The sequence below is a fragment of the Nomascus leucogenys genome, chromosome 8, assembly GCF_006542625.1.
Source record: "Nomascus leucogenys isolate Asia chromosome 8, Asia_NLE_v1, whole genome shotgun sequence".
NCBI classification, from domain to species: domain Eukaryota; kingdom Metazoa; phylum Chordata; class Mammalia; order Primates; family Hylobatidae; genus Nomascus; species Nomascus leucogenys.
The window spans coordinates 4,218,151-4,235,027 of record NC_044388.1 but is presented as its reverse complement, the minus strand read 5'-3'; the positions used below and the strand labels follow the sequence as shown (position 1 = coordinate 4,235,027).

Here is a 16,877-nt window from a genome sequence, read left to right as displayed (position 1 = left end):
CAAGACCAGCTACTCTCACTGTGTGAGCTTGAGGAATAGCTCACGCCCTTTGAGCTTCAGTGTTCTTGTCTGAAAATAGGATAAAAGTACCTGTATCTCATGAGATTGTTGTTATTTCATATTAAATGACTAAACACAAATGATGATAATAATAGCAGCTAATACTTATGTATCACTATGTGCCGGGCACCATTCTAAATGCTTTCATAGATGAACTCAATTGATCCTCATAATTCCTCCAGGAGGCAAGTACTCCTACTATTCCCATTTTATGGATGATAAAACTGAGCACAGAGGGATGAAGTACCCTGCCAGAGGACACACAGATGGTGAGCTAAAGGGCTGGTGCCAGATGCAAGCAGGAGGCCCCAGAGCTCATGCTCTTACACACTGCATGAAATGCACTTCGAACCGACGCACTCCCCCTCCCATTAATGCTAGCCATTATTCACACTGAGGAAGACCAGAAAGATGACAATGATGACAATGATCTTGACTGGGGGACCTGGGTGCAGATCCGAGGGGCCACCCTCCCTTGGGGTCTATCCAGGGGCATAACTCACCACCTGCAGAATTGACCTTTACCAGCACCTGCCCCTTGGTCCAGCCATCCTCCTGGGCCAACGCCGCCATCACTTCTCTCACGGAGGCTGTCACAGGCAGCTGCAGGGTCAACACTGAGTGGTCTGGCCGGCAGATGTCATAGGGGACTGAAGAGGAGACCAGACTGAGCTGTGGGAAGGGCTGCCTGATCTCCACCCCAGGAGGGAGAGGGCAGCTATTACAGTAATGGTGGGAGGGATCCCCAAGAGGCTGAGCTGCAGGTGGGGAGGCCCTGAGCAAAAAAGAGGCATGCAGGAGGCAGCTCTGGCCAGCAGCCTGGAACACAGACCCTGAGGAGTACAGCATGCCACCTTGGCCCAGGCACACCGAGGTCAAGAGTGATGACAGCAGGACAAGAGAGGCAGAGACAGCAGGGTGCAGATGTCGGGCTGTGCCCAGCTGGCTCAGACCACCAACCTTTATCTCCAACTCGGATGGCACAGCTGCTGCCAGGAAGGGGCTCGTCCTGGTTAGGGAGCCAAACAGGCAAGTTCCGGGCCTGGGAGGAAGAGGAACGAGAAAATAAGGCTGGGAGGACATGAGAGGAGAGCGTAGAGGGAGGGATTGTGAGGGCCCTGTGTCACCAGGAGCATGGGCACCACACAGCATTCACACCACCAGAGGGCTCTGCTTGCCACATTCACCTGAGCTCAGGTAAGGCACCTGGGACCAAGGCTCCAGGAGAAGACACAGCATGTCTAAGGGCAGGGCAAATCCATGCCCCTCCGTGTGTGTGTGTGCTTCTGCCTCTGCCACATAGGTCCAGAGCAGTTCTAATATGAAAATCCTTCAGCTGTTGACTTTGGTTTTCTCTTCCTTTCCCTCCAGCTACCATTGGCTACAAGCCAGGCATCATTCTGAGGATCTAAATATTCACAATGCGCCTTTGACAAAATACAAAAGTATTACTTTTATTTCCATTTTATGGATGAAATAAATGAGGCTCAGAGAGGTTAAGTAACATGCCCAAAGCCACACAGCAGCTAACTGGCAGAGTTGGAATCCCTCCTGCTCCTTTCCCCCTCTGTGCTCCGACTGTGTCAGCAGCCCTGTCCCAGCCCACAGCAGCGATGCAGTGCGTGGAAACCACTGTCAGGCCTCTGCTGGCAGGGCAGCGCCTGCCAGGCAAGGCTCCTGATGCAGGCTCCCCTTGCCACCCTGCTTTTTTCCGACTCTGGTACTGACTCTGTCCCTCCTCCCTGCATATGGCCGATCCTCCAGGTTCGGACCTCAATCCACTGCTCTTCCCTACATTTCCAAATCTCAGGGACCCCTGCAGAGTTCCTCACTGCCTCATGTGTCGCCTGCACATGGGTGATTCCCAAAACTACCAGCAGTGCTGAACTCTCTTCCAAACCCTGGTCTCAAACACCCCCTGCATCCTTCCACATGAGTGATCCATTACCTCACACTCCATATACCCATCAGATCCTTGCCTCCTGCCTCCCAGACCACTCTGTTCCCCAGCCATTCTCCCCGGCTCCAGGGTCCTCCACACTTCCCATAGTTTGTCATCTTGCTTTGAGGATTCTTCTTTGAAATGGGTCTCCCGTGCCCCCTCCTCCCCTGCCCAGGCTAACTCCAGTTCCACCTGCCCACGAGGCCTCACCCCTTATCTACTCCAATGGCCCAACTGTGCTCCTCCTCCTCCCTGCCAGGTGCTTCCAGCCCTCCTCCTCCAATCTGCCTGACCAGAGCCTTGTGAAGCTCCTGCACTCGGCTTCAATGGCGGCCATTGTCTGCTGGAGAAAGCCCAGGCTCTTTAGCTGACCTATTCAAAACACAAATCAGACTTTGCCAACCTTGGCGCAAACCCCTTTAATGGTTTGCACTGCTCTTAGGACAAAGATCAGACCCCTGGCCCTGGCCCAGGGGGCCCTGCCCACTTCCTGCCTGCTCTGGGGTCCTGCTCTTACTCTCGCTCCTCCAGGGATCCTCCTCCTGGGTTCCCTTTCCTCCTGGGTTTGCCCACCAGGAATCCTCTTCTTCCTCCACCCTCGCCCCCTGCAGCTCTCAACTCCAGTAGTCGCTTACACGGGACACTTTCCCTGAATCTGCACTGGAGTTGGCTCTTCTCCTCCCGTTTTCAGGAGCCAACTACAGTCGGAAGAGCCAACTCCAGTGCACATTCAGGGAAAGTGTCCCATGTCACTGCACATCACAGGTTGTTTAACTGCTCTGCCCCTTGCCTGACTGCAGCCCCGCAGGCCAGGGTTGAATGAAGTGCAGCGTCAGCACCTAGCGCAGTGCCCGGCCCGCGAGGGCGAGCCCACATCAGTTTCTGAGCGTCAGCCAAGAGCCAGGCAGCATGTGAGCACGGAGAAGCGGAGGTGGGGGCCCGCAGGAGGGAAGTCAACCCTCCAGTGGGATGGGAGAGATACCAAAGGACAGAAAGCAAGTAGCAAAGAAAACAACTCCACATGGCGAGAGTGCTTTGAAGAAAATCACAGAGGTCACCAAGGCAGAGCATGGTGGGGAGAAAGCGGAGGGTGCTCCGGATAGGGAGACGGGAGGGGGCCTGTCTGGGAACCCAGCATTTGGCTGAGAGGAGAATGAGAAGGATCCTGTCAGGCAGAGCCAGAGAAAGACCCTTCTAGGCTAAGGGATAAGTGCAAAGGCCCTAAGGGGAGAACAGGCTTCGCCTGCGGAGGAGAAGCCAGTAAGAGCCTCCAGCAGGCAGGGGCTGGGACACACAGTAGGGTGGGACCATGGGGAGCCTGCTGGCCGGTGAGGCCCCTGGATTTTATTCCCAGTGCAGCCCTCCCCACCACCAACCCAATCTACATTTCCAGTTCTTTCTCCCACCATTCCCCAACCAAATCCTGGCTGCAGTCACATCTTCTCATCCCCTCTTTGCTTCCCTTTAAGCCCCAGCTGAGAATGGCCTGGGGCCACCTCTGACTTTCCAGGGATGGGCCTCGCCTTCCTCTGAGCTCTCACAGCATTGGCCACCAGGAGCCCCGTGGGCCTCAAAGGCCAATTCCAGCCACCATTCCTCATCTCCCAGTCTCTACCTGTGGGCATGAATTACCTCCCAAAAGGAATAAAAGGCCCATTGAGTCAGGGAGTGGGGGAGGAGGGAGGCCACCTTAGGCCTCTGCGCCTCCTGGCATGGCCTGGCCCAGGGCACCACATGCAGCAAGGGCCCCGTGAACACCTATCACAGACCCAAGGGTGTGTCTGTGGGAGGAGAGTTTCCCACGCACACAGAGCCCCTCAGGGTCAGGAGGTGAAGGAGGGGCCTGCAGTCCAGGAGGAGCAGAGGAAAGAAGCTGGGGCCAGGCAGACACCTTCATCTGAGGAGATGCATTCCCACAGCCATTCTCCAACCTGCAGACAAGAGAGAAGGGAGGTGAGTGAGCCCGGGTATCCCTGGGGCTGCAGCAGGGAGGCCCTTGGAGCTCTGGATTCCCCCACCGGCCCTCACCAGTGGTTCAGAGGTAAGCACGACCAGGTAAGTATCACATAAAGAGGGGCAAACACGGTCTTGAAACCAGGCCCCTGGACTTTGTGATTTTCCAAGGCCAGGAGGGGAAGGAAAAAGTTAAAGGCAGATGCAGACCCAGGGTTTCAGATCGAGTGCTGTTTCAGATGAGCTCCCGACCCCCCTGAATCTCAGCTGCTCCCGTGGGAATATCTGCAAAGGTGAAGATAAAGTCTAGGAAATGTACCGGGTGGGGCTGGCAGAAGCTGGCACTGAGGGTATTTGGTAATAAATGCATGCCCAATGGAGGAAGTGAGAACAGCAGGTGCACTCAGGATGTGAGAATGAATAAATGAATGAGTGCATGATGCATGAGAATGGATGGACGTGTGGCGTGAGGGTGAACAGCAAGGGGACTGATAAGAACAAGGAATTGAAGTAAGTGGTGCAGCCTGGATCTGAAGCTAAGTGCTTGACTCCAGAGCGTATGCCCTTGGTCGCTGTGGCACTGCCAGTTATGGAAATGACAAATTAACAGAGTCAAAGCATCACCTGTGGTATCGCCGCCTCTCTGGCCACTGCTCCCTCAGCAGGTTGCTGAGTCGGGTGTCCCTGCCCACCAGGTCCAAGAGTTTCTAAGAAGAGCCAAGATTCACTGAGATGGCTGTAGTTGCATCCACCCTGGGCAGCCCAGCCCCGCTGTGCCTCACTGCCAGGTACCTGGAGGAAGCTGGTGGCCACAGGGTCAGTGTGGAGCATGGAGCCATACAGGGCCGCCCACTGGCTGACCAGCCGCAAGATCTGCTGCCTCTTGTTGCAGACGTAGGTGCTGCGCTCCTGCTCGCTGCCACCCGCAGGCTCCGCGTGGAAGGTGGGCACCAGTCAAGGGAACCACAACATCCAACCAGGGCCACCCACCTGAGGCAAAGGAGGGGCAGGATGCCCAGGGCCCCTGGCAAGCTGGGCCTCACAGCAGGCTGGCATTTAGAGGGCTCAGCACAGCCACGCTGGTGAGCTTTTCTCTCAACCCCACGCACCACCCTATCCCCTATGCGCACCATCCCCCTGGGGCTGGAAGGATATTGGTGCAGAAGGGCAGCGCAGAGTTGGGCGCTGGGCATGAAGACCCTGTGGGTCAGGAGGAAGTCGCTGAGGAATGTCTCTGTATGACAGGGTGGGGGGATGGGAGGTGGCTTCAGAGGCCAAGTCTGCCGAGCACAGGTGTATGGACAGCTGGAAGGACCCTTCCCCACATCCCACCACTTGCAAGGTCCCAGCAGTGTCCAGCCCCTGTGACAGTGCTCCCCACTAAGCCAAGAGCACAGGTAAGAGGACTTATTGCCAACTGCTGCACAGACCAATCCAGCGTTCGGTGAGGTCAGATGCAGGGTACCTGGCTCTCTCTCAGGCTGCAAGGACCACCCAATGAGTCAGAAAGCAGGCAGAGTGTCTCTTGCCCTTACCTGTTGGGTCATGAGCACTGGAATCTGGTCCCATGGCCTCCAACAGAAGCTCTAGGATCTTCTCTGGGGTGCCAGACATCACTGTATACCTAGCAGAAACGGCCAATCTTTGGACTGGTGCCACTACTCCCCACTCCCACATCTGGGCAGACATCAATAATCAATTACATCATTTTTCTCAATTAGCCAGCCCTGTCCCACCTTAGGGCAGGGAGGAGACTGGCTCAGCAGGTACATCCTGGTCCCTCAATACCTCTCCATCCACGGGTGGCCAGAGGGCAAGGATATGACACAGGGGAAGGGAGCAAAGAGTGGGAAATGAAAGGAGAGACAGTGTGCAGAGGGAGCGTGGCAGGTGTGTTACCGGTTCCTGCCTGGGGTTGGGGGTCCGGAAGGGCCGGCGCCCTGAGAGGCTCTCTCCAGCACCAGCACCACTTTGCCATGTTCTTCCAGCCGCATGGTCTTTGCCTCCACATCCTGGAGAACAGGCCACAATCCCATGCTCAACACATAATGTTCCAGCTTTAGACCCTCTCATCTACCTCCTTCATTCCAGCCCCTGAGCCCCACGAGGGTCCCACAGGGACCCACAGCCCTTCTCCCACCTCTGACTTTGGCTCCACCTCCTCAGCCTTCCCTTCCTTCCATGCATCCTGCCTCCCCCACAGCCTAGTCCCACGCCCCCTGCACGCCCATCCTTCCCCTGGTCTCCCACACTGAGCCTGAGGTTACTGGTCTCACTGAACCCCTTCTGTGCCCTATGGGCTTCACCTTCTCACACACACCCAGGGCCACGGTCCCACTGCCAGCTGTCATAGCCCAGCATCTCCTACCTGCCCTGCTTCTTACAGGCCCCCTGCTCTCATCCCTACTCCTCGCTCCACATCACTTCTCTGGACAAATGGCCCCTGCCCTCCCCGACCCCAGCAGCAGCACCTTGATGATACGATTGAAGTCCTGCTTGTCCACACGCAGGAAATGACAGTTGTCTTCTCGCAGGATGATGGTGGCTGCCCGGGGTGCATCATTCACCAGAGCCAGCTGTCCAAAGTCATCTCCCTCATGCAGGGTGGTCACCAGCCCCTGCAGCCAGGCCTCAGTCTCAGCCCACCCCTGCCGCCCCCAGCCCTTGCCAGGACAGACCCACGGCAGGAGAACAACCCAGACAGGAGACACGGGGTCAGCAGCAGTAGATCAACAAAGGCACTGCCCATGAGGACACGGACCAGGGAGCAGTTAGGACCCAGGGCACTGGGGTGGGGAGGAGGGAGGGCTCACCTTGCCATGGGTCACCACGTTGACAGATCCCTTCCAGATAATGTACCACGAAGTACCCTTGTCCCCCTGGCTGAACACTGACAGAAGCATACCTCAGACCGGGCCCTCCTGGCACCTACCATTCCTTCACACATCCTTTTGCCCATGTCCAGGCCCTGTGCCTGGCTTCTTGTGCCCTGCTGGACTTACACACGGTCCCCGCCTTGCTGTGTGGTTCAAATTGCAGAACAGCCGCTAATTCTCGCTTCACCTGTGTGGTGGAGATAGGAGAGTCGGTGGCGACAAGTTCATGTGCAGAGCAGCCAGGCTTTTGCTAGGGGTAGTTAGGTCCAAAGACACAAGTGCTGGGGGACAAAGATGTGGCCAGGTCAGGTGTTCCCAGGATTCGGCAAGAGACAAAGCAAGTGGAGAAAATGGGCTGATAGAGGCGGAAGGATTTTCAGACAGGGCAGCGCCGAGGGCAAGAAATCAGACTGAAAATTTCCAGCCATAGATGGAAGTGGAGAAATGCCCTCTGGCCCAGCAGTTGGAGTTTCAGGGAAGTCACAGGAAGAGGTGATGCCTGATACGGGGCAGGGCTGGGAGGGGCAGGACTGACCGAATTGGAGAGGTGGGCCACAGCCTTGATGTGCAGCAGCTCCTCAAAGATGAGGTCCAGCTCTTCATCCGTGCGCTGACCCGGGCTGCAGGGACAGGAGGGATGGGAGCACACTGTGAACCGTGGGCCCTCCAGGTGCAGGGAGCCACACCACCCACCCAGGCGAAGCCTGTGCCAGACGGTGCCTCAGCAGCGATGGTCAGCAGCAGCAGCTAACCTTTACTGAGTGCGCACATGTGGCAGCGCTTGTGATGAGCATTTTGCATGCATTGTTTCACGACAACCCTAAGGAGCGGTTCTATTATCCTCACTTGACAGAACAGGAACTAGCATGGGGAGGCTCAAGGTCACCCAGCCAGTAGCCGGTCCAGCTGGAATTTGAACCTGGACCCACCAGACTGCAGTTTCCAAAACCCACTTGCTTTCAGCCACAACTGTGTCTCTGAGTGGGAAGGGTCCTCAGAGGTCCCCCTGGCCCAACACTGTCATTTACAGAGGAAGAAACTGACTTGGGGGGGTTTGGGAGTGTGGAGGGATCCAGGTCACACAGTGAGTCCGTGGCAGTCAGAGCCAGGGGCTTCTGGGCCAGCCAGGTTCCCTTCCCTCCACAACAGGTAAGGGATGCCCCCAGAGATCAATCTGAGAAACTGTGGAATCTGAGTGCTGTGTGAGGCCTGGGGTCACGGGATGCAGGGATTCTGACTCACGGCTTTCGAAGTGCCACCGTGAGCAGGGCGTCAGGCCCCCGCTGGGAGAGCAGGGCCACAGCTTCGGCCAACTCCTCCTCCATCTCATGAGCTCCCACGGGCTCGGGCTCGGGCCCGGGGAACCGGTAGAATTGGGCATCTCGGTCCTGGAAGGCCCAGTCGTGTTTCACTGGGGGGCAGAGGCCCAGGCGTGGGGAAGGAGAGGAAATTGAGGCCATGTGGGTATGAAACCCCACTGCAATGCCACCCCTCAGCACTCCCCAAGTAGTGCCTGCTTCCCAGGACTGCCCTGTCCTGTCCCCCTCACTGCCCAGCCCAGCCCGGGGCACCCCACCCTGGGCTTGGGCTCACCATGGCAGAGGGCACCTTCATCCAGCAGCACCTGGCAGATTCCCACAACTTGGCTCCGGGAATGGACCCCAAGTCCGAGGGCCAAGATCCCATCCACCAGCTCCCGGCCAGAGCAGCACTGCCTATGGAAGGTAGAAGGGGACAGGCCAGTGGAAGGAGGGTGGCAGGGAGAGGGAGGAACTATGCATTAGAAAAGCACCCTCCGAGGCCCAAGCCTGGTTCGTCCCTGTGCTAGAAGCAGGGCGAGGCCCAGGTGCCTGAAATAAAGTGGAATGGAGAGAAAGCAGTGAGGCTGGGCAGGGAGGCAGCAGGGCCTCCACTCACCGATAGAGCCTAAGGTGGTACTTCCGGTCTCGGATGAGGTTTGGGCAGGTGGCAAGCAGATGCCGATGCAGCTGCCTCCCAGCCCTGAGCACCCGCTCTGTGGAGGCCTTGGAGGGAGGAAGGGCACAGCGGTTCAGGCTCTGAACCCCTCATGGTGCTGCCTGTCCCAGCTCCACCCCGCCCAGGCTTCTACCTGCTCCAGGCTCTCGCTGAAATCCAGGGACTCCTCACTGTTGGTGAGTGGTGTCTGGGGGCAGCAGGGAAAGCGTGCACATCAGTGTGAGGCCTTCAAGCCCAGCTCTTGGACACCTCCCCTCCCCCATCACTCCCACTCTTGCCTAGGCCCCAACCCCAAATGCATCCATGTGGGCACTCACTCAGCAAATAAACAAATATTCACTCAGCACCCTGTGCCCGGGCATTGCCTCTTCCCACCCTGCCATCTGGATCACCAAGCCCAACCCAAGGACTGCCTCCCTACAGATGAGAGCCCTAAGACACCCATTCTGCTTACTCAGGGCCCAGGGGTGCCCGCACCCCCAGGTGAACTGCCCCTGTTGGGGGAAAGAAGTGAGGGAGCTGGAAGGAGCATGAGGACATGAGATAAGAAGCCCCGTGAGATGGGAGCCAGGATGTGAGCAGCTCAGGAGGCCTGGGAACGTCCGCTCCTGGGCTGGGGTCACAGGCCTGATCCCCAGCCAGGTTCTGTGCCCTTCCACAGGCCCATGAGCAGGTCTCTTGCCATCTCTGGGCCTCGGATCAGCCTGGTAGTTAAAAACACAAACCCTGGAGCCAGGCTCCTGGATTAAAATCTCTGCTCCCCCAATGATCGCAGATGTGACCTGAAACAAGTGATTTAACCTCTCCCTCCCTACCTGAGTTTCCTTAACTATAAAATCCATAAAGCACTAATAATACCAACCCATGAGGTTTGGGGAGAATTAAATGAGTTGCTACACATCGAATGTTTAAAGCATTGCCTGGCATATAGTTGTATGCACATGTTAGCCAGTACTCATCTGTGAGGCATTAGGGTGGGGCTGCTTGCTGGAAAGCGTCTTTCTTCTCTGAGATGTTGCTAGCCCGTGCCCTGTGAGAGTGAATGAGTCCTTGGTGGTACACAGGACTGGCTCAGGAAGACGCACTTTATCACGGAAACACTGCTTAGTAAGGATTCCTTGCCCTGTAACAATCAAGCCATTTGGAACTCCCGGGCCTGTATGCCCCGGAATAATGGCCATGAAAGCCCCTCACGACCCTTCTCTTCCTGCCACGTGAGAACCTGGGGTTTGCGGACATCTCTGGACAGGATGCTCTACCGTCTACGAGCCCTCTCAAAGGGCTCACTTTGCAGTTTACAAAGCACTTTACAGTTTACAAAGCACAACCACCCCCTTGATTTCATTGGATCTCATGTAAAATAGGATCAGATGTGAAATACGCATAGCAGGCATTGTCTGTCCTCTGTCACTTACGAGGAAATAAAAGCCTGGGGGTGAGGTACCTTGTGTAACTCAGTGGCGCATACTTGGGACAGCCAGACGGCTGTGGAGAAGTTCATGTTCCCACCCAGAAGTGCTCCCATTCTCAGTCTCCCTACACCCACCCCACCTGCCCCTTTCCTCTCCCCTCACCAGCCACCTCTCTCCTAGCTTCCCATCTGGCCGCAGGTCCCTGAAAAGGACCTGCTGGGGAGTTGCAGTACAACCAGGCCTGGTGCTGGCAGGGCCCTGGGCACAGGCATCTTGGCACGGTGTGCCCAAGCAGAGGCCTGAGGTCTGGCATGCGCAGGCGCCTGGCCCAGGGCTGGGCAGAAGTCACTAGGTGTCCCAAGGGTATCCCTGCCCGGGTCATAGGGCCCAGCCCAGTGCCAGACACAGAGCCCTGGAGACTTAACGACAGGAAATGAGAAGGAGGAGGAGCCAGGGAAGGGAGGAAGGGCAGGAATGCTACCCAGCCAGCCCCCTGTGTCGGAACAAACAGTGCCTGAGTGCTAATGACTTGTTGTTCATATCAAAATGCCCAGGTGGCCCCAGTCCCTGCCCCAACTCCCATTGGAGCCCACAACCCAGGCTCCAGCACCAGCCCCCTTCCTGGTATTATTCTGACCTGGGAGAGGGCACATTAGGAGGGGAGGGGCTGGGTCACGTGGCCAGGCTGGTCATTTCCTGTCCTCCCCCAGGGGATGAGGATGCAGGTCAGAGAATGGGCCCTGGCCCATGAGCACTGAGGAAGGGACTTTAAGGAATCCCTCTCATTTTGACAAGGAAAGCAAAAGCCCAGAGAGATCACACAACTATTTAGAAAGGTAAGATTCTACTGAATAACGCTGCTACTGGTGCTGAACCCAGAGGTAGGTATTTGTTTCCTATTTCACAGCTAGAGAAAAGAAAGCTCCAAGGTTCTACAACCTGCCCTAACTGTTGGTCAATAAGGGCACCAGGATTCATACCTATGTCTGTCTGATTCCAAAGGCCATGCTCTTAGCATTACGCCCTACCGTCTTCCATTATGCCTGTTCCCATGTTTCCTCAGCTTTGTGCTATAGACAGACAGTAGAGGTATTCTGCCTTCAGGCAAGTTCCGTGGGCAAGTAAGTTTGGAAACCACTGGGTTAGACAAAGGTAGATAGGTTTGTTATTCTACCCTCTCTGTGCCCCCAGGATGTTTGTGTGCCTGGCAACTTTCTAGGATGGGGCGGAGAGAGGGCTGCTATTCAAGGGCAGTGGTCAAGTGTGTGGGCTCTGCAGCCAGATGCTTGGGTTCAAATCCTAGCTTTTGTGTTACCATCTGGTCGTGTGAGCTCGTGCCGATTACTGAAGTTCTCAGTGCTTCAGTTTCCTCGTCTGTAAACTGGGGTTGATGATAAGAATAGTACCTATCACATAAGGTTATGAGGATCAAAAAGTTAATAATATAAAGTACTTGGAATGGTGCCTGGATCATAGTAACTACTTAGTAAATTTAGTTGACTTGATCAGATGTTATTATTTCATGATGGGCCCTATTACCAGGACACAGTGCAAAAAAAAAATAAAAAAAAAAAAATAAAAATGCTATACCGTGTCAGTTTCAGGGTTCTCAGTTGGGAAGAAGCAGCTGATACGGGTCAAGGTGAAGGTCCTCACCTACTCCCCCCTCTCATTCCTGAACAGAAAGGGTTCAGGGTGGAAGAGGAGGCGCTAACTCCCCTGGCACCAGCACTGTGGCCTGCCCCACCCTCACTCCCTGTCACTGAATGTCAGAGCCAGGCTGGAGAGACAGACACAGAGCCAGACAGCCTGGGAACCTGTCAGACCAGTTCCCTTGGGCCATAGCTAAGGTGTCAAGCTAGGGCTGCTTGTGGTGGGACAGGGGAAGGGTGCATGGGGCTGGGATGATGCCTTAAGGTGTCAGTTACTGTTTGTAGCAAGAGAGAAGTGCAGCATGGTGGTTATGTGGTTATGAGCTTGGACTCTGCAGCCAGGTTGCCTGGGACCAAAGCCCAGCTTTACCACTTAGCAGCTGCGTAACTCTGAACCTGTCACTTAACCTCTCTGTGGCTTCGTTTTCACATCTATAAAATGGAGATGATGACATTAGTACCTATCTCACAGGGCTGTTGTGAGAATTATTTGATATGATAAAGGCAAACCTCTTTCAATAATGTCTGGCACATAAGTACTGTATAACTATTAGCTACTACTATTATTTGGATAGGTTGAATGAAAGTGTGTTCTCGGAGTTACAAAATAGGGCCACTTCCCCAAGAACAGTTACACAAAGAGAATCATCTCAGACTTCCCTGAACTAGTAGAACCCACCAGAGGTCACTCTGATCTTGCCCCTGCCCCTGGACATCAGACAAGATCTCACCTCCCCCTCTTATTTTCCAAAAATGGTCTTCCATCCCATTCCAGTGTCACCTTTGCAATAGCTGTTAGGTCTTAGTCTGTATCTAACTGCAAGCCCGCCTACTGTAACCCGCTTTCATTTTCTCTTGTCCTGGTCTAGGTAGGAACAGAAAGAGCTGTCTTCAGACTTCTTCTCTGGGAGGTTGATGGGTTTTCCTCTTGGCTTTCGAAGAGGGAGGTCTGGCCTCAATAACTGGCAGTGCTGTCTTCCTGGGACTCGGGCTCCACCCCTTCACCATGGGCATGCATGCTCACAGCTGACACTCATTCCCTCATGGAAGCCTTCCCTGGGCTAAAGGCATCATTAAGAGGTAAGAAGTACAGCTTCACAGGTACCCAGAGCCTCTCAAACATAGGCATGATGGAATGAAACCTCCCCACCCCAGTCCCCAAAGATGGTCATCAGAAGAGGGAGTGGCTGCCTGCCTCTAAACACTAAAAATCTAAGTTCCCTCTAGTCACCAAGGCCCACCTGGCATGGAAGGGCCTTGTTTCGGTGCCTTTGACCCCATTTACACTCCAGCAAGCTTCACCCCCACCTTTCTGGCCTTCCCATGCACACCAGCCCTTCATTTCTGGGGGCTGTGGGGAGTCAGGAGACAGCTTGGTGGACTCCTCCACTCCCTCCCAGACTTCAGGTCCCAGGGGATCCTCCAGTGACCTCATTGTCCTGGCACCTGACCTTCTCCCTACCCCCTACCTTGCTTCCACAAGCTGGGAAGGGGACAGGAAATGCACAAATAATTATAGCCTAAGAGGGAAGGAGGGAGGGAGGGTTCCAGCCCACTGGCTCCAGGCAATAGTTACAGCCAGTGACCCAGAGAGCCGGAGAGCCAGAGGGGTAGCGGAGGAGGACCCCGGCTCATGATGAGGAAGACCCTAGTAGAGAACAGCTCTACCAGGACTGACACGTGGACTCTCCTCTCAGTTCTGATTGCAAAGAGGAGCCCCTCATCTTGGTAGGTCTCAGTTTTTTCAACTCAGCCTCACTGTAAATGGCAGTTGGGCAAGGTAGGGGGAAGGAGGGAGAGGGTGGTGATTATTCTACTCAAAAGGACTTGCCAATAAGAAGTGAACTCTCGGCTAGGCACGATGGCTCATGCCTGTAATCTCAGCGCTTTGGGAGGGCGAGGTGGGCAGATGATGAGGTCAAGAGATCAAGACCATCCTGGCCAATATGGTGAAACCCCATCTCTACTAAAAATACAAAAATTAGCTGGGCATGGTGGCGCACAACTGTAGCCCCAGCTACTCAGGAGGCTGAGGCAGGAGAATCGCTTGAACCTGGGAGGTGGAGGTTGTAGTGAGCCAAGATCGCATCACTGCACTCCAGCCTGGTGACAGAGGAAGACTCTGGTTAAAAAAAAAAAAAGAAAAGAAAAAAGAAATGAACTTTCCCGGCCAAGTGCAGTGGGTCACGCCTGTAATACCAGCACTTTGGGAGGCCAAGGCAGGCGGATTGCTTGGGCCTAGGAGTTCAAGACCTGCCTAGGCAACATAGCGAAACCTGGGTGGACACATGCAGTAGAGACATAACTGAATCTCAAGCTAAGCTACTCTATTTAGTCTGGATGGTTGGGGATAGCTTCTCTGCTGATTTGGATAGTACAGCCATTATCTTGCCTCCCAAATCCCACCATTCTTTCCCCTTCCTGCTCTCTCCTTCATTCTTTCAGGTCCAGAGATGTTTCTCACTAGCAAAGGGCACTTTGGTCATCTCAGATTCTCCGAATGTCTCAGAATTCTTCCCCGAGTCCCCCAAAGGCAGGTACCAAGCAGTGTCCACATGATCACCTCACCCTAAGACCAAAACGCAGAATTAGCACAGTTCAGTAACTCACTAAAGGAGAATGTTGCCACGGTGACACACCCAGAACTGTAACCAAGCTTACCTCACTCCAACCCATTGACCCGGCGGCCCCCATACCTCCCACCTTCACCTGGAGAGAACACACAAGTACCTAATTCAATGCCGGCTCACTGAGGTGACAGATAAACAACAAATCCCTTTCCTCTTCCCCCCATGCCCGAACAGGGACATTTGGGCAGAACACACACACACACACGTTGCAGCTGTGTGAGCCACACACGCACACTGCAGACAAGCTTCCTGACCCACTGTCCACGGCAGCTGTACCACTCCACACCCCCAGAGCAAGCTGGGCCACCAGCACCATGCCAAGCAACAATCTAGGCCCCCCTCTAGCCCTGGTACTGGCCCTGGCACCTGGGCAGGTGAAAGGTACTCACCCAGCGCAGCCCCTGGATGCAGCTCGGACGCTGGTGCTCCAGCAGCAGCTGGTAGGAGCAGCTTCGGGGCCGGTGCATCCTCCTCAACACCATGTTGAGTAGTGTCCCCTCCGGCACCACGTCAGGGGGGGCTCCCACCCGCGGGGCTCCCAGAGCTGGGCTCTCCTCCACAGCCAGGCCCACCTGCCAGCAGCTCTCACCTGGCCAGCCCACCTGTGACACGGGGAGGAAAGTGGACAGCCATGGGACGCGACTGGGGCGGCTGGACCACAGTACAACTGCCCCAGGCAGAACTACTTCCTCAGAGTCCTCTGGACTGGTCAGGCGGAGGTGCTGCAACCCTGCCAGGAGCTGGGGGGAGGAACAGGAAGACCTTCACTGGGGCCTGCCGGTCTGGCGCACTTAGGGGTCTCCAGCTGGCTCTTGGAAAAGATCAGGCCCTTCTTAGTCCTCTTTGGAATTCTGTCCCATCTCACTGCCCATGCCCATGCCCCTGCAGGGATCTCCACCACCTCCCAGCATGTAGCTATAGATTCACTAGGTCTCCCAGAAATGCAGCTTCGGCTCAAACCCTTCTCCCCTCCTCCTCAGCCCTGGCTAACCCTCTCTCTCCCACCCAAACTCCCCACCGTGTCAGCTTCCTCTCCCGCCCTCTCCTGCTCCTCCTCAACCCTGACCCCACCTTACCCACCTTCATGTTTCTTTTCAAGCTCGCACAGCTGTGCAGGCTCTAGCAAAAGGCTGGGGGGTCCCCGGCGACCCCCATCAGCTTTGATAAGGGGATCCGGAGGGTGCCAGTGGGTAAGTCCAGGTATAGCGAACTGGGCCAGTGCCTAGCTGGACTGGCTGCCAGGGCAGCAGGATGCAGGGCTCGGTGGAGAGTCTCCTCTTGGGTGAGTAGAGGGGTGGGGGCGTGGTGGGGGGACGCCACCCAGCCACCGGCGACAAGGAGACCCAAGCCTCCGCCTTCGTCCCAGATGAAGGAGCCAGCTGGCACCGGGCGCTGAAGCAAGGCTGCGCTGGCACCGGTCCGGGCGGGAGCTGTCACACCCCCTGCGCTGCCCGCCCCCTTCCCCTCCCCGGGACTGGCGGAGGGGGCGGGGTGGAGGCGCCCTGCCTTACGGTAGAGGACAGCGCAGGGGAAGGGGGCGGGCACCGGCAGGCTTTGGAGTCCGCACCCGGGGGTACTAGAGTGGACATCCGCCTGAGCCCAGAGCATCCCCGGGGGGCAGGAGCGGCCCCGAGGTGTGTGGAGTAGGCCGCAACGGCCGGGGTGTCGGGGATCCGGCGGTGAGTGGCTGCACTGGCCGCCACGTGGCCGGGAGGAGAAATGCAAACAAGGAAACCGGGGAAAGGGGGGAGGGGGTGAGTCATTGCGGCCCCACCCGGGAGGGAAATCCGGGCTGGGGCCGCTTCCCGGCCGGGGGTGTCTGCCTCCTGTTTCGGTTCAGGGTCTCCAGCCGCCCGGGGGAGGGACTAGGCGGCTTTCCCGCGGGGAATCCCGCTGCCTTGCCTCCCACAGTTCCGTTCCCCGACCCACGCCCCACTGCCCCCTGCCCCCTGCCCCAGCACACACACACCGGGAGCAGTTGAGGAAACTGAGGCTGGAGAGGAAGGACTGCTCTCCAGAACGGATAGGGGCCCTAAGAGGAGATTGGGGTTGTGGCAGAGCTTCCAGGGGAGCAGAAGGTGTTCGAGTACCACGCCCCCTACCGCGCGCTCCCTGGTGGCCAGGTAGGTTGAGGCAGAGACCGGGAATTCCAGCGCGCCCTGCTAAGCAGGCTTGCTACCGAGGCCCCACGCCTCCCTGGGCCTCAGTTTCCACCACTGTGCAAATGGCCCAGCGCGGGCCTCTTCGCCCCACTCCCGAGAGGGTGGAGAGACAGTGGCCGGGGACAGCGACTCGCGTGGCGCCCCGTAATCGCTCAGGACGATAATGAGGGTTTGGAAGGAGGCAAACGCCCCGCCCCTCGCGTTTTAGGACTT

At 56.4% G+C, this 16,877-nt stretch overlaps 2 protein-coding genes across 5 annotated transcripts in view; one reads left to right on the top strand and one right to left on the bottom strand.

Annotated features, from left to right (window-relative positions):
• Positions 1–16,138, bottom strand: part of RAPGEF3 (Rap guanine nucleotide exchange factor 3) — a 30,928-nt gene extending 14,790 nt beyond the window's left edge. For 2 of the 4 annotated variants that reach the window (XR_004031263.1, XM_030816684.1), the window contains exons 1-18: positions 15,583–15,916; positions 14,892–15,242; positions 8,942–8,995; positions 8,749–8,855; positions 8,425–8,546; positions 8,074–8,242; positions 7,367–7,451; positions 6,958–7,018; positions 6,769–6,845; positions 6,427–6,573; positions 5,855–5,967; positions 5,491–5,579; positions 5,111–5,189; positions 4,748–4,898; positions 4,580–4,662; positions 3,894–3,933; positions 1,021–1,102; positions 564–710 (exon numbers count right to left, since the gene is read on the bottom strand). Coding sequence is in view for 3 of the 4 variants with exons in the window: in XM_030816684.1 (XP_030672544.1) it covers positions 564–710; positions 1,021–1,102; positions 3,894–3,933; positions 4,580–4,662; positions 4,748–4,898; positions 5,111–5,189; positions 5,491–5,579; positions 5,855–5,967; positions 6,427–6,573; positions 6,769–6,845; positions 6,958–7,018; positions 7,367–7,451; positions 8,074–8,242; positions 8,425–8,546; positions 8,749–8,855; positions 8,942–8,995; positions 14,892–15,242; positions 15,583–15,588 (1,963 nt within the window). In the remaining variant the exon portion in view is untranslated. Of the gene's footprint in view, positions 1–563; positions 711–1,020; positions 1,103–3,893; positions 3,934–4,579; positions 4,663–4,747; positions 4,899–5,110; positions 5,190–5,490; positions 5,580–5,854; positions 5,968–6,426; positions 6,574–6,768; positions 6,846–6,957; positions 7,019–7,366; positions 7,452–8,073; positions 8,243–8,424; positions 8,547–8,748; positions 8,856–8,941; positions 8,996–14,891; positions 15,243–15,582 lie in introns of those variants that run through there. The other 2 variants (XM_030816685.1, XM_030816686.1) reach the window with 2 other exon arrangements.
• SLC48A1 (solute carrier family 48 member 1) overlaps positions 10,888–16,877 on the top strand; it is a 28,891-nt gene continuing 22,901 nt past the window's right edge. Inside the window, exons 1-2 of the mRNA XM_030816692.1 lie at positions 10,888–11,056; positions 12,742–12,952. Coding sequence (XP_030672552.1) covers positions 12,889–12,952 — 64 coding nt within the window. The 5' untranslated portion in view covers positions 10,888–11,056; positions 12,742–12,888. The remainder of the gene's footprint in view (positions 11,057–12,741; positions 12,953–16,877) is intronic.